General features: G+C 43.7%; 1 protein-coding gene across 1 annotated transcript in view; it reads right to left on the reverse strand.

Moving 5' to 3' along the window:
- Nucleotides 1-838: 838 nt before the first annotated feature.
- ube2ql1 (ubiquitin conjugating enzyme E2 QL1) overlaps nt 839-20,980 on the reverse strand; it is a 47,483-nt gene continuing 27,341 nt past the window's right edge. The window contains exon 2 of the mRNA XM_078228504.1: nt 839-2,237. Coding sequence (XP_078084630.1) covers nt 2,106-2,237 — 132 coding nt within the window. The 3' untranslated portion in view covers nt 839-2,105. The remainder of the gene's footprint in view (nt 2,238-20,980) is intronic.

The raw sequence follows: 20,980 nt of genomic DNA on the forward strand, positions 1-20,980 counted from the left end.
GGATAAGATTATAAAGGGCGCGCAAGAACAGAGACCTGAGTTATGTGTGTACAAATTGTTGAAGGTAGCAGGGCAGGTTGAGAAAGTGGTTAAAAAGGACATATGGAATCCTGGTGTGTTTAAGTACATATAGTACAAAAGAAGAAAGTTGATGGAACTTTTCAAACACTTGTTTAGCCTCAACAGGAGTATTGTGTCCAAGTCAGGACATTGCACTTTTAGAAAGGCTTTAGAGAGGGTGCAGCAAAGGTTTATGAGAATGGTTCCAGGGATGAGAGACTTCAGTTGTGAGGATAGATTGGTGAAGAGAAGGTTGAGACGAGATTTGATAGAACTGTTCAAAATCTAGACAGGGGAAAATAGGAAGAGCTAGTTCCATTGGTGGAAGTACTAAGACCCAAAGGACACCAATTTAAGGTGGTTGGACAAAGAAACAACCTTGACATGAGGAAACATTTTTCATGCAGTATAAAAAGTGGCAAGAATCTGGAATGTACTGTCTGAGAGTGTGGTCAACAAATTCAATTATTACTTTCAAAATGGAATTGGATAAGCAGCTGACGAGAATAAAGTTGCTAGGTTATAGGGAAAGGAACGTAAGAGTGAAACTAGCAGAATTGCTTTTGCAGAGCTGTCATGGAAAAGAGGGACTGAATGGCCTCTATCTGTGCTGTAATCAATCTATGTTTCTATAATGTCTATTTGGGCTCGGTGCTACGCATGGAAATTGAAAAAAATTGCGTAAAAAGAACCATTATATAATCTGCTGCTGCTTTATGATTTAGCATGCATGCAAAAATAAGGAGCACCCTGGTCCAAAAATTAATTACAACGAAGAGCAGGTTAAAAAGAGCATTTATTTACTGTCCAATATGATATTCTCTTCCATTCTTTTATCTTTCTTTGCCTTTTACATGCCCCCCCCACCCCCCACCCCACCCCCCATCTCCCACCAATACTTGGTCACTAAAGAACTATACGGAGATACCAGCATAAGTGCAATTGATCCCATTCAGACAATTTTAACAAACTTGGTTCTTTAAGTTTTACCCTTCGGTTAGAATGCCCATCACATGCTCAAAAGGCTATGCATTTGGCAAACCACAAATAAATTAAACAAAAAAAACACAAATGTCATTACCACTTGACAAAATGTAATAGCTCTTGACACAGAACAAATGACAGCAACATTCTTTCAGCAAACTAGCAACCACTGATTCCTTAAACATGCAGATACAGTAGGAATTGAAACATCTGAATCATTTAAGACATTTATTTATTGCAGGATTTTGAAATGTATCGCTGCAGTGTCTTAAAACTACTCCTCTACAATCTATCATGAGCATGTTGCTTTCCTTAGTTCCACACACATTTGATGTACAATTCTACTATTAACCCTGACATTATTTACCACATAGGCACATTAACCCTGTGAGATGTTGGTTTGAATGACAGGGGTGACTTCCCCTGTTAAAGACTGTTTTCATAAATAATGTACAGTAATGCCAATCAATAATGATGCTGAAACACATTAACCCTCCTATTTTTGTCTCACTGGACTTGAAGTTAGAACAGTTCATTTTCAGTAATCAATAACCAGCTACATGACAATGTAGAATTTTAATTTTAGCCACGATAGAGCACAGCTCCACAGAAATTACAATTTTCAAGTTGCATTGACCAGTGACCTGTGAAAAACAGCACAGCAAAATGTCAACTTATGCTTGCCACCTGGGTATTAAATATTAACTGCTTCATTTAAATTTAAATTAGTGGAATGGCGATGAATGGAACATATGATGCCATTTGTTCATTAGCATGGAGCGAAGCATACTAAATTGTAGTAGGATGGGCAAATGATGCAAACACAATGAAGCACAACCAAATTCAGATGAACTCAATTCCAGCAACGAAACAGATTCCCCCCCCCACCCAAAAAAAATCCCCTTAGGCATTTATCTGTAAACATCTTCCCTCATAAATAACGTAAATGTCTCCTTAGTATCGCCATGTCTAACTGAAGCTGAAATAGAAAGAATGGATCATACACAGCACGGAGAAGGTGAAAGTGTTTTTGGGGTTGAAAACGCTGGGAGCTCTATGGCTCAGCCATCGGACACAGGTGGAGTAACCCAGCCATATTTCTCATGTGTCTTCACCAAACTTTTAAATGTTGCTTCGGCTTCTTTACGAGTGAAGGCTTTCTTTGTCTTCCCGACTTTTCTGCAAATTCGGCCCTATATCAAAGGAAGGAAACACAAAATAAAATGGGTCAGTACTTCTGTTCACTGAAATGATAGGAAGAAAACAACTTTCACATGTTTAAAGAGCATCCTTATTGTGAAAAGAAAGCATGTAAAGATTTTAAGCCTATCAACAGCCCCTAAAGACAGGAGGATTTTGATGTGTATACATTGTGGGGGAGTGGGCAGTGGAGTGACTGTAATGTCAGCAGCAAGAAGCCAGATCTATTCTGATTTGAAATGTTAGTTAAATTTGATGGTCAAGCAGTCTGTGCATTTCCAATGCTGACAGATAGCTCTGATCGATAGAATGCCCATCCGTGGAGTAAAGCCAACAGAGAAGTCATGGGTAGGTTGACCAATGGTGGGTGGTTTGGGAGTGGAGGCAGTGACACTGGATTCTAAAGAATCGGGGAATAAAAATTGAGTGAGTTTATGTGAGTTTACCGGCCGGGTGGTCAAGTTAGAAATCTAGCCCCTAATCTACTAATCAGGTAAAATGTCCTTAAAAGGCAACCTTTGTAGGTTGCAAAACCACTGTTAAGGAGGCTGCAGCAAGGTTTAGGTGTAAGACTCTCTGGCCCTCCCCTTCTTAGTGGGGGGGGGGAGGTGTAGACAGGGGGGGGGTAGACGGGGGTGGGAGGGGGTGCGCTGTTTGCTCGTAGTGGGATCCTCAAGTTCCACCGCTGTCAATAGGAATTCCCACTGAAACCATTCCAGGTCGCCAGGAAACCCGCAGCAGGAGGTGTGTCGCCGGCAGGGCCAAAGAATCCCATCAACCTGAACAGCGGGAGAATTCCAGTCTATATTTGCAATTTCTGCAGATAACTGACATTTAAATATATTGAATAAAGAAATAAAAAGATGAATTGAGAGCAATAAACTGCCTGCATCAGCTGCCACTCATAGGAAGGTGAAGAGAAGTAATGTAGGGATTCCCACCAATTTTCACTTGGGAGGTGGCTCATTAAGAAGCTTGTGGGTGAAGTTGTTCAAGTGCTGAATTATGACCGAGGTAAAAGAGGCTTAATCTTGTTGACACTCAAGGGCACCCTACCTGGAGAGGAATCATTTGAACCACCTGGAAATATAGCTGTCTGGGTGTTTGCTCTCTGTAACACACATTCCAAAGCCCAGGACTACGTGCTGAGGGATGCACTGAAGGCTGAGGCAGCCAGTGCCAGAGAGACACAATGGGGAAAGCTTGCTGTCTAAGACCTTTCAGCCATTGTGCACTGAGAGATGCAACATTGTATAAAATCCCCTCGGGTTGTATGACGCACATTGAATGTATATTACATGTATCACAATTATACTGAAATGCCTCGGAGTGCAACTTGATCTATATAGACAACTTAAATACCTTTGTGTCATTTGTAATGACCATTTTTAAATATCTGTAATTTTTTTTACTGTATAAAAATACCTCAGAGTGCAACACAGAAAATCTGAATATTATTACACTGTGACAGCCATTTTGAAATGTTTGTAATATTCTTTCAGAAATTTTACGAATAAAGTATATTTTTGCAAAAAAAAAGTTTGCTCTCTATAACAGTCTGCAGATTTGGAAGGTGACAGACCTAAGGAAAAATGCCAAGGTAATGTTGCCCATGAGCAGTTGTCACTTCCACTTACGTAGGCTGCATTGGTTACTCGTGTTCTGCTTACTTCTTCAGAGCTGCTTTGTAAACTTGCAGCTGTTCGAATTGTAGCATGCATGGCTATACAGCAAAACCGTGCATAGTCAGGGTGCACATTACAGTTCAGGTCACGACAAACTAATCTTAATAGTTTACATAATTAGATCTCTCAACATGCCACTGCTGAACATTCCAGTATTGACGGACGGCTTCAAGGTAACCAATAATGTCATTGCAACCTGCAGCAAAGTGGCAAAATAGGACAACTGTTTCAATTTTGGTGGCAATGGATGGATGAAGTTTTGCGGGATAGCAGCCTAAAAACTAGAAAATGGCAATCTGAATACTTCTGCCATATGCATGAGAGATTAAGCCCGCACTCAGAAACATGCTGGTGAAAATGTTCTCCAGTAGCAGCATTTCTAAGATGACCTATTCAGGGCTAAAACTCCACAATATAGCTAGCTACTGAGAAGTACTTACATGCTATATCCGCTGTTTATGATTGTCGACAAGGCAGTGATTATAGATATTATTGCAGCTTATGCTGGGTTGAAGTTGCAACATCTATTGCACAATGAAACAGTTCTCCAATTTTGCACTTTCCCAATTACTTTAAAGCAATCATGATTTTTCATTCTCTTTAAACAATTTAACCACAATGAATGCCCGGGATTTTAAATGTATTTAAAAACAACAAAGAGAATCTTTACAGATTTGCCAAAAAGATCATCAATGATTTCTGCAATATTGCCAATCATGTTCACATAACCTTACGCCATCAATCTGAGTATGTCAACGTCTCTGAGCGGTTGCAGGGCATTTTTAAGGGGGAGGGTGAGCAGTCAGAGGTCGTTGTACATATTGGTACCAACGACACAGGTAGGAAAAGGGATGAGGTCCTGAAGAGTAAATATGGAGAGTTAGGCAGAAGGCTAAAGTGCAGGACCTGGAAGGTAGTAATTTCTGGACTACTGTTGGTGTTACGTGCTAGTGAGAGTAGAAATAGGAGGATTAGGCAGATGAATGCGTGGCTTGAGAGCTGGTACAGGAGGCAGGGATTTAGATTTGTGCATCATTAGGATCTCTTCTGGGGAAGGGGTGACCTGTTCAAGAGGGAGAGGTTGCACCTGAACTGGAGGGGGATTAATATCCTGGGTGGGGAGATTTGCTCGAGCCACTCGGGAGGGTTTAAACTAGTTCGGCAGAGGTGTGGGACCCAAAGCAGTAGGGAGACAGAAGACAAGGTTAAGGACAGCCAGAGATGAGGGGTGTTGATTATGAGGAGAGACTGAGCAGATTGGGTTTGTACTCGTTGGAATTCAGAAGGCTGAGGGGGGATCTTATAGAGACCTATAAGATAATGAAGGGGCTGGATAGGGTAGAGGTGGAGAGATTCTTTCCACTTAGAAAGGAAGCTAGAACTAGAGGGCACAGCCTCAAAATAAAGGGGGGTCAGTTTAGGACAGAGTTGAGGAGGAACTTCTCTCAGAGGATGGTGAATCTCTGGAATTCTCTGCCCACTGAAGTGGTGGAGGCTACCTCGTTGAATATGTTTAAATCACGGATAGATGGATTCCTGATCGGTAAGGGAATTAGGGGTTATGGGGATTAGGCAGGTAAGTGGAACTGATCCACTTCAGATCAGCCATGATCTTATTGAATGGCGGGGCAGGCTCGAGGGGCTAGATGGCCTACTCCTGCTCCTATTTCTTATGTTCTTATAAAAGTTAAAGAGAGCACATTAAATAGTAAAGGCAGTGTCAGTAATCCTAGTTAAAAGCAAATTATTGTGGATACTGGAATCTGAAACCAAAAGAGAAAATGCTGGAAAATCTCAGCAGGTCTGGCAGCATCTGTAAGGAGAGAAAAGAGCTGATGTTTCGAGTCCAGATGACCCTTTGACAAAGGGTCATCTGGACTCAAAATGTTAGCTCTTTTCTCTCCTTACAGATGCTGCCAGACCTGCTTAGATTTTCCAGCATTTTCTCTTCTGGTTTCAGTAATCCTAGTACTAGACAGATCAGGCAAAAGGAGGACAGAGACATAGACACAGACTAAACTGTATTTATTTCAATGCAAGAGGCCTGACGGACAAGGCAGATGAACTCAGGGCATGGGTAGGTGCATGATCTGGGATATTATAGCTATTACTGAACCATGGCTAAGGGAGGGAAAGGACTGGCAGCTCAATGTTCCAGGTACAGATGCTATAGGAAAGATAGAACAGGAGGTAAGAGAGGAGGGGGAGTTTCACTTTTGATTAGGGAAAACATCACGGCAGTACTGAGAGGGGGTAAATCTGAGGGTTTGGCCACTGAGTCTATATGGGTAGAACTAAGAAATAAGAAGGGGGAAATCACTTTGATAGGGTTGTACTATAGGCCCCCAAATAGTCAGCGGGAAATTGAGGAGCAAATATAAGATAAATGTAAGGAGATTACAGATAGCTCCAAGAAAAATGGGGTGGTAATAGTAGGGGACTTTTAACTTTCCCAACATTGACTGGGACAGCCATAGTATTAGAGGCTTGGATGGAGAGAAATTTGTTGAGTGATTCCGGAGGGATTTCTTATTCAGTATGTGGATGGCCCGACTAGAGAGAGGGCAAAAACTTGACCTCCTCTTGGGAAATAAGGAAGGGCAGGTGACGGAAGTGTCAGTGAGGGATCACTTTAGGACCAATGACCATAATTCCATTAGTTTTAAGATAGCTATGGAGAATGATAGGTCTGGCCAAAAGTTAAAATTCTAAATTGGGGCAATTTTGATGGCATCAGACAGGAACTTTCAAAAGTTAATTGGGGGAGTTTGTTGGCAGGCAAAGGGACGTCTGGTAAGTGGGAGGCTTTCAAAAGTGTGTTAACCAGGGTTCAGGGTAAGCACATTCCTTTCAGAGTGAAAGGCAAGGCTGGTAGAAGTAGAGAACCCCGGATGACTCGGGATATTGAGGCCCTGATCAAGAAGAAGAAGGAGGCACACGACATGCATAGGCAGCTGGGATCAAGTGGATCCCTTGAAGAGTGTGGCGGGTGTAGGAGTAGAGTTAAGAGAGAAATCAGGAGGGCAAAAAGGGACACGTGATTGGTTTGGCAGATAAGGCTCAGGAGAATCCAAAGAGCTTCTACAAATAGATAAAGAGCAAAAGAGTATCTAGGGAGAGAGTAGGGCCTCTTAAGGATCAACAAGTTCATCTATATGTGGATCCACAAGAGATGGGTGAGATCCTAAATGAATATTTCTCATCAGTATTTACTGTTGAGAAAGGCATGGATGTTAGGGAACTTGGTGAAATAAATAGTGATGTCTTGAGGAGTGTACATATCACCGAGAAGGAGGTGCTGGAAGTCTTAAAGCGCATCAAGGTAGATAAATCCCTGGGACCTGACGAAGTGTATCCCAGGACGTTGTGGGAGGCTAGGAAGAAACTTGCGGGTCCCCTAGCAGAGATATTTGAATCATCGACAGCTACAGGTGAGGCACTTGAAGATTGAAGAATGGCAAGTGTTGTGCCTTTGTTTAAATAGAGGTGCAGGGAAAAGCCTGGGAACTACAGGCCGCATGGTAGGCTGTTGCATAAGGTTAAATCTCATGGTGAGATAGCCAAATGAATACAAAATTGGCTTGATGACAGAAGACCGAGGGTGGTTGTAGAGGGTTGTTTTTCAAACTGGAGGCCTGTGACCAGCGCTGTGCCTCAAGGGATCGGTGCTGGGTCCACTGTTATTTGTCATTTATATTCATGATTTGGATGAGAATTTAGGAGGCATGGTTAGTAAGTTTTCAAATGACATCAAGATTGGGGGCATAGTGGACAGTGAAGAAGGTTATCTAGGATTGCAACAGGATCTTGATCAATTGGGCCAGTGGGCTGACGAATTGTAGATGGAGTTTAATTTCGATAAATGCGAGGTGATGCATATTGGTAGATCAAACCAGGACAGGACTTAGTTGATGGTAGGGTGTTGGGGAGAGTTATAGAACAAAGAGATCTAGGGGTGCAGGTTCATAGCTCCTTGAAAGTGGAGTCACAGGTGGACAGGGTGGTGAAGAAGGCATTCGACATGCTTGGTTTCATTGGTCAGAACATTGAATACAGGTGTTGGGACATCTTGTTGAAGTTGTACAAGACATTGATAAGGCCACACTTGGAATACTGTGTACAGTTCTGGTCACCCTATTATAGAAAGGATATTATTAAACTAGAAAGAGTGCAGAAAGATTTATTAGGATGCTACTGGGACTTGATGGTTTACGTTATAAAGAGAGGCTGGATAGACTGGGACTTTTTTCTCTGGAGCGTAGGAGGCTTAGGGGTGACCTTATGGAGGTCTATAAAATAATGAGGGGCATAGATCAGCTAGATAGTCAACATCTTTTCCCAAAGGTGGGGGAGTCTAAAACTAGAGGGCATAGGTTTAGGTTTAAGGCGAGAGGGGAGAGATACAAAATGGTCCAGAGGGGCAATTGTTTCACACAGAGCGTGGAACAAGCTACCAGAGGTAGTAGTAAAGGCAGGTACAATTTTGTCTTTTAAAAAGTATTTAGACAGTTACATGGGTAAGATGGGCATAGAGGGATATGTGCCAAATGCAGGCAATTGGGACTAGCTTAGTGGTTAAAAAAGGGGCGGCATGGATAAGTTGGGCCGAAGGGCCTGTTTCCATGCTGTAAACCTCTATGACTCTAATGCTGGAAATTCAAATGCATTGCATCCAATGTTAGTACCAAAATGCGCCACGTCAATTATAACACAGCCCATTTGCAGAGTAAATGCAGTTACCTTCATAGAACAGCATCATATAAATTAATTCCTCAGACTTTGTGAGAACAGAATGAGCAACTCAGTGCTGACATTTTGTGTTAGTTGTGGGAAACGGGAGAAGAGACTGTTTCCCGTTGTGATCCTAGCCTGGGGTTGGACGGGGGATTGATTTACTGCACGATATTCATGGGATCCCTTAACTAACATGGAGATGTGTTTGTTGTCCAACTAGAGGCTGCCGGGGAAGGAACACAGGGGGGGCCAGAGGAAGTGCAAGCTTGATTTAAACTTACTATGGTGATCATTACTGAGACTGATGTTTGACTGAAGGAGGAAAGTTGCAGAGCACTGCACAGGACAGGAGTCGAATCAAGATGTCACAGGGTAGCCAGAGGCCCTGCACCTGGGGCAGGGCTGGCCCACAAGGTACAGATGCAGATCTGAATGTTCTTACTGAGGTTGTGAGGGAGATGATTAGATGGATATAAATCCTGTGTCAGAGGAGGTCCAATGACCCAGTATGCTCAAGCAAGGTGAGTGCAGCCCACATTCCTAAAGATAGGATCTGGTTATTTGCCCTGCAGCAGACACACCAGCTGAGGAGTTTCAGAACTGCTCCTGAACATGGGTGCCTAGAGCACTTACTCACCCTTCAAAATGGTTCAGCGCTAAGAGTGTTGCTGAGGCCTTGTCAGCACTGACAGTACCTTCTAATAAATGGGGCCACATGATAATGGACACAGAAAACTCAGTGCTTCATCTTGCGCTCTTTTGTCCTTGTGGGAGAAATAAGCAAAATAGCAGACTGAGTCAGAAGCAGTGCCATTTTTCCTCCACTTTACCCAAGTTGCAGAGAGAACGCAGGACAGTACAGCACAGGAACAAGCCCTTTGGCCCACGATGATGCGCTGAACATGACGCCAAATTAAACTCATCCCTTCTGACTGCCTTTGGTCCATTTCCCTGTATTCCTTGCATTTTTGTGTGCTTATCTAAAAGCCCCTTAAACGCCCCTATCGTACGTTTCCACCACCAGCCCTGGCAGCGCGTTCCAGACACCTACCACTCTCTGTGTAAAACATTTGCCCCTCGCATCTCCTTTGAACTTTCCGCTCACCTTAAGTCCATGTACCCTAGTATTAGACATTTCAACTCTGGAAAAAAGATTTTCACTGTCAACCCTATCTATGCCTCTCACAATTTTATAGACTTCTATCAGGTCTCCCCTCAGCCTCGCCGCTCCAGAGAAAGCAACCCTGGTTTATCCAGCCTGTCCTTATATCTCACACTCTCTAATCCAGGCAGCATCCTGGTAAACCTCTTCTGCACCCTCTCCAAAGCCTTCACAACCTCCCTGTAGTGTGGCCTAACCAAAGTTTTATAAAGCTGCAACATGACATCTTGACACTTGCATTCAATGCCCTGACCAATAAAGACACGCATGCCATATGCCTTCTTTACCATGGACATAGCCAGGATAGTGGACAAGGAAGTCAACCCTGGTGAATCAGGAGCTCATAGTGAAGCAATGTGGTCATTCCAGAGTGCATTGCACTCCATCCCACCCGATAGAATGTTGTGCACTGAATTGCATTGGATAATCACAGCACTGCAGAGGCTTCGACCCTCTGGCGAGATGCCAGTAAGGTACACCGCAGACCTTTGAAAGGAGCCAGAAGGGAAGAAATTCAAGGCCGCAGTAACTATAGTGTTACTGGCAAGACATGGTGAGCAGTGGTGTGAGATTCGAGGTGTAAGGTCTTCAGTTATGTTTGTGACCATCGGCCTAGAGTGTTACAGGCCCCTGTGTCCAGGTCATCTCCAGGTAGCTCTGTCTCCTATGTTGAGGGTATGGCCTCCACTGGCTTCCTGCCCAGCTTTTCTCCTGCTGCTCTTCGTAAGGTGTTGGTCCTTATCATCATTTGGCTCAACATCTGAAATCCATGCTCCCATTGACACCTGCAGCCATCCTTGTGGACAGATGCCCATGCTATTCTCATTGGCAGCCTTGCCCCTGCTCATCTTCCCCCCCGATGCCAGGGTGGTGTCAATCCTTCAATGCCTGAGCACTGACTGCCCACTCTTCTGTCACATAAAGAGCACCAAGAGTATTTATTTCCCAAACAAGTCTCTCTGCACTGCTGATCTTCTTATGGGGTCAAGGTAATTCCCTGGGATGGCCATGAATGGCTCCTTGTCTATACCCATCTCCTTTCAGCTGGTCAACTGCAGGCAGCATGTGCAACTGTATATCCCCATGAAAAGTTCAACAACTTTAATTGGCCTTAATTGGGAGGCAGACGGCATCACTATCCCACCCTCCCCTGCAGCAATGAACATTGCCGGCTCTGGGAATGGATTCTCTAAACACCCTGGCTGGCGCCAATATATTTGGGTCCCATCCATGTCTGTTCATGCCCCTGGTGGGACCCAAAGAATCATCCCAGTTTCTCACACTAACTACCCATTCAGCCTTGAGAGACTTTGTGATAACAACTCTCTGTGCTATCTTTAACATTTATTGAAACATATTAGTGAAATTCCTCTGTCCAATATTTTAATCAAGTCAATCTATTTAAAATAAATAAGTTTATAATTGTGTTATAATGACGGAGACAGTGTATTAAAAAAAAAGTTTATTTATTAGTCACAAGTAAGGTTTACATTAACTCTGCAATGAAGTTGCTGTGAAATTCCCCTAGTCGCCACACTACGGCGCCTGTTCAGATTAATGCACCTAACCAGCACGTCTTTCAGACTGTGGAAGGAAACTGGAGCACCTGGAAGAAACCACGCAGGGCACGAGGAGAATGTGCAGACTCCGCACAGACAGTGACCCAAGCCGGGAATCAAACCCAGTTCCCTGGTGCTGTGAGGCAGCAGTGTTAACCACTGTGCCATCGTGCCGCCCACGGTGGCAGTCCGGTTTCCAGTCCACTAAAAATAGTGAAGAGGAAGTTAAACCAGAGTCAAATAAATTTCAGCGCAAAATTCCAACTAATTTTCACACTGTTCAATGGATTTAAACAACTAGAGATGAAATTAAATAGCAAACGCCCAAAAAAGACTGAGTGATGCAGTGGGTCTATCATGATGCACAGGCACTAGTATTAAGGTGAACAAAATGCCTGCATTATTGAATCATAGCACTAAAGCATTCATCTTTCAACTTTCCAGTCCCATGGGGGAATCCTGCCTGCTGAAATCATATATTTAAAAATGCACTCTGCATGCTTTTTGAGCTATTATCCAGGTGTAGCATGTCATCATAGAAACCCTACAGTACAGAAAGAGGCCATTCGGCCCATCGAGTCTGCACTGACCACAATCCCACCCAGGCCCTACCCCCATATCCCTATATATTTTACCCACTAATCCCTCTAACCTACACATCTCAGGATACTAAGGGGCAATTTTTAGCATGGCCAATCAACCTAACCCGCATATCTTTGGACCGTGGGAGGAAACCGGAGCACCCGGAGGAAACCCACGCAGACACGCGGAGAATGTGCAAACTCTACACAGACAGTGACCCAAGCCGGGAATCGAACTCAGGTCCCTGGAGCTGTGAAGCAGCAGTGCTAACCACTGTGCTACCGTGCCGCCCTGTGTCTGAATTCCTGGAAGCAAAATGGATAAGTTAGCTGCATTGATAGATGTAGGGGGGGGGGGGTATGATATTGTTGGCATTATGGAGTCATGGTTCCAAGGTGAGCAAGGATGAAAACTAAACATTGAGGGCTATTCAGTGTTTCGGAAGGACAGACAGAAAGGAAAACATGGTGGAGTTGCATTGTTGATTAAAGAAGATATTGATACGATATTAAGGAAAGATATTAGCATAGGTGAGGTGGAATTTGTATGGGGTTGAGATAAGAAATAACAAGGGGCAAGAAACATTGGTGGGGCTAGTATACAGACAACCAAACTGTAGTAGTAATGTTGAGAAAAGCATTAGACAGGAATTTCTGGAGATATAGGATGTTTTTCTGGAGCAATGCGTTGAGGAACCAATAAGGGAGCAGGCTATCTCGGATTGGGTGTTGTGCAATGAGAAAGGATTAGTTGGCAATCTAGTTATGAGAGAACCCTTGGGGACGAGTAACCATAATATGGTAGAATTCTTTGTCAATGATGTAGTTGATTCTGAGAGCAGAGTCCTGAATCTCAACAAAGGTAACTATAATGGTATGATGCCTAAATTGCCCATGATGGACTGGGAAACATTACTGAAAGGAAAGACAATGGACAGGCAAAGGCAGACATTTAAAGAACGAATACGTGAACTCCAGAAGTTGTTTATTCCTATTTGGTGCAAAAATGGTAAAGGAATTGTGGCCAAATCATGGTTGACAAGGGAAATTAGAGATAGTATCAGATTCAAGGAAGAAGCATACAAATTAGCAAGAAAAAGCAATAAGCCTGAGGATTGGGAGCAATTTAAAATTCAGCAAAGGAGGACCAAGGGATTTATTAAGAAGGGAAAAATAGAGTATGAAAGTAAGCTAGCAGGGAATATAAAAACTGACTGTATAGATATATATATATATATTCTATAGATATATAAAGAGAAAAAGTTTGACAAAAACTAATGTAGGCCCCTCACGGGAAACAGGAAAATAATGAGGGGCACAGATCAGCTAGATAGTCAATATCTTTTCCCAAAGGTAGGGGAGTCTAATCTAGAGGGCATAGGTTTAAGGTGAGAGGGGAGAGATACAAAAGTGTCCAGAGGGACAATTTTTTTCACACAGAGGGTGGTGAGTGTCTGGAACAAGCTGTCAGAGGTGGTAGTAGAGGCGGGTACAATCTTGTCTTTTAAAAAGCATTTAGAGAGTTACATGGGTACGATGGGTATAGAGGGATATGGGCCAAATGCGGGCAATTGGGATTAGCTGAGGGGGTTTTTTAAAAAAGGGCGGCATGGACAAGTTGGGCCGAAGGGCCTGTTTCCATGCTGTAAACCTCTATGACTCTAATTCATAATGGGGAATAAAGAAATGGCTGAGGAATTAAATTTGTACTTTGCTTCAGTCTTCACAAAGGAGGACATGAAAAATGTACCAGAAGTACCAGAAGTGTTCGGGGCGGCACAGTAGCACAGTGGTTAGCACTGCTGCTTCACAGCGCCAGGGACCTGGGTTCGATTCCCGGCTTGGGTCACTGTCTATGTGGAGTTTACACATTCTCCTCGTGTCTGCGTGGGTTTCCTCCGGGTGCTCCGGTTTCTTCCCACAGTCTAAAGATGTGCGGGTTAGGTTGATTGGCCATGATAAAATTGTCCCTTAGTGTCCTGAGATGCGTAGGTTAGAGGGATTAGTGGGTAAAATATGTGTCGGGATAAGGAGGTAGGGTGTGGGTGGGATTGTGGTCGGTGCAGACTCGATGGGCCGAATGGCCTCTTTCTGCACTGTAGGGGTTCTATGAATTTAAAAAAGTGCTGAGGGAAACATGTTTTAGTGAGCAGCTAGGAAATCAGCAATAGTAGAGAAATGATTTTGGAGCAATTGATGGGATTGATGGTGAATAAATCTCCAGGTCCTGATTATCTTCACCCAGAGTACTTAAGGAAGTAGCCCTGGAGATAGTATCCATTGATGGTAATTTTCCAAAATTCTTTGGACTCTGGAAAAGTTCCTACAGATTGGAAGGTAGCTAATGTAAGCCCCCTATTCAAAAAGGGGTGTAGAGAGAAAACAGGGAACTAAAGATCATTGAGCCTAATGTTGGTACTAGGGAAGTTGCTAAGTCTATTATCAAGGATTTCATAACTCGGCATCAGACAAAGTCAGCACGGATTTACAAAAGGGAAATCATGTTTGACGAATCTATTGGAATTTTCTGAGGATGTAAATAGTAGAGTTGACCAAAGATAACCAGTTGATATGGTTTATTTAGACTTTCAGAAGGCTTTCGACAAGATGTCACACAACAGACTACTCTGTTAAGTTAAAGCACATGGGATTGCAGGTACTGTCTCGAGATGGATAGAAAGCAAAGAGTTGGCATAAATGTGTCTTTTTCTGATTGGCAGTCAGTGACTAGTGGGGTTCCGCAGGGGTCTGTGCTTGGACCCTAACTGTTCACATTACATATTAATGATTTGAAGAGAACTGAATGTATTATCTCCAAATTTGCAGATGATACAAAGTTGGGTGGAAAGGTGCACTGTGCAAAGGATGCAGAAATGCTTCAGTGTGATTTGGACAGGCTGAGTGTGTGGGCATATGCATGGCAGATGCAGTATAATGTGGATAAATGTGAGGTTATCCACTTTGGTAGCAATAATAGGAGGACAGGTTATTACGTGAATGGGTGTAAATTGAGAGAGGTGGATACTCAACAAGACCTTGGAGTCATCGGGCATCAGTCACTGAAAGTAAGCACGCAGGTACAGCAGGCAGTAAAGAAGGCAAATGGTAAATTGGACTTCATGGCAAGAGGATTTGAGTATATGGATAGGGATATTTTGTTGCAATTGTATAGGGCATTGGTGAGGCCACATCTGGAATACCGTGTGCAGTTTTGGTGTCCTTATCTGAGGAAGGATGTCCTTGCTATAGAGGGAGTACAGTGAAGGTTCACCAGGCCGGTTCCTGGGATGGCAGGTCTGTCATATGAGGAGAGACTAAGTCAGTTAGGATTATAGTCACTGGAGTTCAGAAGAGTGAGAGGGATCTCATAGAAACTTATAAAATTCTAACAGGGTTAGACAGGGTAGATTCATAAAGAATGTTCCTAATGGTGGCGGAGTCCAGAACTAGGGGTCATAATTCGAGGATAAGGGGTAAACCTTTTAGAACTGAGGTGAGGAGAAATTTCTTCACCCAGAGGGTGGTGAATGTCATAGAAATCATAGAAACCCTACAGTGCAGAAGGAGGCCTTTTGGCCCATCGAGTCTGCACCGACCACAATCCCACCCAGGCCCTACCCCCACATATTTACCCGCTAATCCCTCTAATCTACACATCCCAGGACTCTAAGGGACATTTTTTAACCTGGCCAATCAACCTAACCCGCACATCTTTGGACGTGGAATTCACTACCTCAGAATGTAGTTGAGGCCAAAACGTTGTTTGATTTCAAGAAGAAATTAGATATAGCTCTTGGGGCTAAAGGGATCAAGGGATATGGAGGGGGAAGGGGGAATCAGGATATTGAATTCAATGATCAGCCATGATCAAAATGAATGGCGGAGCAGGCTTGAAGGGCCGAATGGCCTACTCCTGCTTCTAGTTTCTATGGAACGCATTTCTGCTAAGCAAAGCTCGCAATTCTGAGCCTAATAAGAGAAAATGACCCCTTCTAAATAAAGTTCACATAGTGGAAAGAAGCAGAAATTATTGATATTAAATTGCCAATATTTAGGTTAAACAATATTGATGGCAGATTTGAATAAATAACCACTGAATTAGGTAGTCAAAATGATGACGAAAGGAACACAGTGGCTATTCCCTCAAAAAACAGATGGTTGAGAAATAAAAAAAGTTTTTTTAAAAATTCATTTTGGGATGTCATAAGCCTTTCGGCCCATCAGGTCTGCACCAACCATCAAATACCTATCCATTCTAATACATTTTCTAGCACTTGGTCTGTAACCTTCTCTGCTATGGTGTTTCAAATGCTCATCTAAATGCTTGTTAATTGTTACCCCTTCCATCCTTTCAGGCAGTGTGTTCCAGATTCCTATCAGTCTCTGTGTGAAAAAGGTTTTCCGCAAATACCCTCTAAATCTCCTGCTCCTGACCTTAAATCTATGCCCCCTGGTTATTGACCCCTCTACTCCTTCCTATCTACCCTATCTATGTCCTTCATAATTCTGTACCCTTCAATCAGGTTCCCCCCCCCCCCCCCCCCCCGCCTTCTCTGCTCTAAGGAAAACAACTGAGGCTAACTAGCCTCTCTTCATAACTGAAATGTGCCAGTGCAGACAACACCTGGTGAATCTCTTCTGCACCCTTTCTAGTGCAATCACATCCTTCCTATAGTGTGGTAACCAGAACTGCACGGAATACTCTGGTTGTGGCCTAGCGAGTGTTTTATACAGCCCCATTATAACACCCCTGCTCTTATATTCTATGATGTGGAGATGCCGGCGTTGGACTGGGGTAAACACAATAAGAAGTTTAACAACACCAGGTTACAGTCCAACAGGTTTATTTGGTAGCAAAAGCCACACAAGCTTTCGGAGCTGCAAGCCCCTTCTTCAGGTGAGTGGGAATTCTGTTCACAAACAGAGCATATAAAGACACAAACTCAATTTACATGAATAATGGTTGGAATGCGAATACTTACAACTAATCAAGTCTTTAAGAAACAAAACAATGTGAGTGGAGAGAGCATCAAGACAGGCTAAAAAGATGTGTATTGTCTCCAGACAAGACAGCCAGTGAAACTCTGTGGGGGTTACAAATAGTGTGCCATGAACCCAATATCCTGGTTGAGGCCGTCCTCGTGTGTGCGGAACTTGGCTATCAGTTTCTGCTCAGCGACTCTGCGCCGTCGTGTGTCGCGAAGGCCGCCTTGGAGAACGCTTACCCGAATATCAGAGGCCGAATGCCCGTGACCGCTGAAGTGCTCCCCAACAGGAAGAGAACAGTCTTGCCTGGTGATTGTCGAGCGGTGTTCATTCATCCGTTGTCGCAGCGTCTGCATAGTTTCCCCAATGTACCATGCCTCGGGACATCCTTTCTTGCAGCGTATCAGGTAGACAACGTTGGCCGAGTTGCAAGAGTATGTACCGTGTACCTGGTGGATGGTGTTCTCACGTGAGATGATGGCATCTGTGTCGATGATCCTATATTATATTCTATGCCTTGGCTAATAAAAGGAAAGTATCATGTATGCCTTCTTAACCACCTTATAGAATCCCTACAGTGCAGAAAGAGGCAAGTCAGCCCATCAAGTCTGCACCGACCACAGTCCCACCCAGGCCTTATCCCCATAACCCCACATATTTACCCTGCTGTCCCTGACACTAGGGTCAATTTAGCATGGCCAATCAACCTAACCTGCACATCTTTGGACTGTGGGAGGAAAGTGGAGCACCCGGAGGAAACCCACGCAGACACGAGGAGAATGTGCAAACTCCATACAGACAGTGACTTGAGGCCGGTATTGAACCCGGGTCCCTGGTGCTGTGAGGTAGCAGTGCTAACCACTGTGCCACCCGTATCTACCTGTCCTGCTGCCTTCAGAGATCTTTGGACATGCACCTAAGGTCCCTCTGGTCCTCTGTACTTCCTAGCATCCTACCATTCATTGTGTATTCCCTTGCCTTGTTAGCCCTCCCAAAATGCATCACGTCACACTTTTCAGGATTAAATTCCATTTGCCACTCTTCTGCCCGTCTGACCAGCCATACTGTCAAGGACAGAATTTACTTCCCATCCCTAATTGGTCTTGAGGTAGTGATGGCCACCTTCTTGAGCCGTTGCAGTCCATGCGTTTTAGGTGTACCCGCAAGACAGTTAGAAAGAGAGATCCAGCCAGTGTAAAATCAGAGATAAGATTCCAAAGCACGATGGAGAGTGACTTGGAGGGGTTATTTGACCTCATTCTTATGAGGCGAGGAATTTTTAAGTTTTAAAGATTTTTGTTTAAAGTACTCCATTTTAAAGATCTATGCCAGTAATGTCCTCAAATGTTGTTCTCCCTTAGCTGCTGGTACCTATGTTAACAACATTTGGACAAAGCTATCACGAGAGTGGGGGAGAAGCATTGGCATTAGTGAAATTCCCAATGATAAAATTCATACCACATACACAGTTATGGCAACCAGCAATCCACTTGGCTCAATAGGTCAAAAGGATGTTACTGGTAAGTATTCCAATTGAGTCTGATCCTCCCTTCAGATAACATCCATATCTGCATACTTTACAACAAGGATCACCAGATAGTACTCAAAAATAAATTTTATTTGATTTCACCAACCCTGTTTCAAACTCCTTGGTACCAAATAGAATTGTGGTGCCCTTTGACATTGGTTTGTTGGTGTTCTTCGTTCCACTGCAGGAAGTCAGGCTTTAAATGTGGATTCTCATATTATATCTTCTCTGTCCTTTGTTTGTGACCAGGAAGTGTCTCTCCAAATCTTTCCTATTCCATCTGAAATCCCCCTACGCAGGTACTGCATTTTAAGTGGGCTAGAGACAGACCTATACTCATCGTTTTTCTCACATCTAGAGGTGCGTGATACAGGTATCTATTTCCATAGCTACCTTTTTTTCTGGAACAAGGTGGCTACCCTGTCAACAGAGAACATAGCTTGAAGAGCGCCACTCCATATCAATCATGGCTGACCAGGAGTCTCCCATTCATACCAGCTGCCATAGACATATTAGAAGGATTTGCAGATTGATTGCTCAAGTTATGCACACATCTTCCCTGGCCATCAAGTCCAGGAGTGAGACTTAAAGCTTTTGCAAGCAAAATGAACATGTTGCACCTCATTTGAATTAAACAAAGTAGTTCCCTGGTGCGTTTTCCATGACATCGCTTTGATGAGTCAGAGTCAACTTGCCAACCAATCAGCACTCTTTTCTCATACAGTCTCAATTGTTGTTCCCTTTTAAATTTGGATTATTGTATCTGTCCTTCTGAGTGCAAGGCAAAAAGCTTCAAGAGCCTCTTTTTCTTTCCAGAAATACTCAAGTTCTGTACTACCAAGCAACTCATTCTCTCCCTGTTCATTTGCATGCACAATTTGGCTGTTGCTCTGGATCCAAAACCTGTTTTTCTGGGTAGAATTTAATCCAGTCTGCCACTGCCAGAAAAATGGCAGCTGGGTGCATTTCATACCGGGAGAAGCCATGTGTCAAGCTGCCAGCATTGGGAAAACTCCCTCCATTAATTTGGGGTGGGGTGAGAAATGTGGGGGGAAGTGCCTGCATGAGAAACTCTTATTCTGAGATTGGCTCCCAGCTATTTCCAGCTGGGAAGCAGCATCTACTCTGTCAAGCCCTTTTAAGAATTTTATATATTTCAATGTGGTTACCTCTCATTCTTTTAAACTCTACAGAATATAAATCTATTCTACTCAATCTATCCTGAATGGGCAGCCCCCTCATCCCAGTAATCAATCAAGTAGATCTGGCCTTAAATAAGGAGATTATAACTGTACAAATACTTCGGGTGTGATCTCACCAAAGCCCTGAATAATTGAAGCTAGTCTTCCTTGTTCTGGTAATCTAACCTCACCAACCCCCTCCTTCCACCAATGGCTAACATATCTTTTGCTTTCACAATTGTTCAATTTACCTGCATGTTAACTTTCTGTGATTCATGTACAAAGATCCCCAAATCTCACTGCATGTCAACATTTTCTAATCTCTCACCTTCTAAGAGATACTCTGATCATAAAAAAATGACCAGGAGTCAGCTGTTTGACCCATCAAGGCTGCTCCTCTCCGAGTCTACTTTTCGATTTTTCTCACCAAAGTAGATAATTTCCCACATTCTCCATATTCTTCCCTACATACTCTGCTACTTTTCCAATCACTTAACCTATCATTATCCTTTTGCAGTCTCTGTGTACTTCTCACAGCTCACTTTCCCACCTAGTTTTGTATTGTCAGTAAAGTTGGATATAATTAAACTCGATTCCGTCATCTAAGTCAGGCTTGTCTAACCTGCTGCCCACAGTCCAGATGCGAACCCTGAGGCTTTTTCATGGACTCAGCCATTGAAGACTTCGTGAACCATAATTTTGAAAATTGCTACAAGCCTGATTATCCAATGATGGGCTGGTTTTCCGTGCCTTGGCTGCTGATTGGCTCACCAGTGAGCCTTTTGGATTTGAGCCTGATAATTGGATTTGGACGCATCTGACCTCACATTGGAGACATCAGGTAGCCTCCACTTTAATATACTCGGAGGTAGGTAGCAGTCAGATGGAGCTCAGGTGACCTCAGGTGGATCTGGGATGGTCATAGGTGCGACAGGCCCAGGATGGTCGAAGTTACGGTCGGCCCAGTGTCTTGGCATGTATGTGTGGGGAAGGGGACAGTGAGGTTATGTATGGCGTAGGAGTATAGAGGATGCATGTGTGTGTGGGTTGGGGGGGGAATTAATGTGTGTGTGCATTGTGGGGGGCAGGCTATGAGAATGTATGTATGTGGGGAGGAGTCAGCATTGAGCGTCGTATGTCTGTGGACAGTGAGAGTGTGTGTGTGTGAGACGGGGCGGAGGGCTGGTGAGTGTGTGTGTCAAGGAAGGGTGGTCAGTGAGACTTTGGGTGGAATTTTCCCGTCCCGCCCACCACAGAAATCGTAGCGGGTGGGATAGGACGGTCTTGGGGCGAGCACAACTGGAAAATCCCACCCTGTGT

This window comes from Mustelus asterias, chromosome 2 (genome assembly GCF_964213995.1).
Source record: "Mustelus asterias chromosome 2, sMusAst1.hap1.1, whole genome shotgun sequence".
In the NCBI taxonomy this organism is placed as follows: Eukaryota; Metazoa; Chordata; class Chondrichthyes; order Carcharhiniformes; family Triakidae; genus Mustelus; species Mustelus asterias.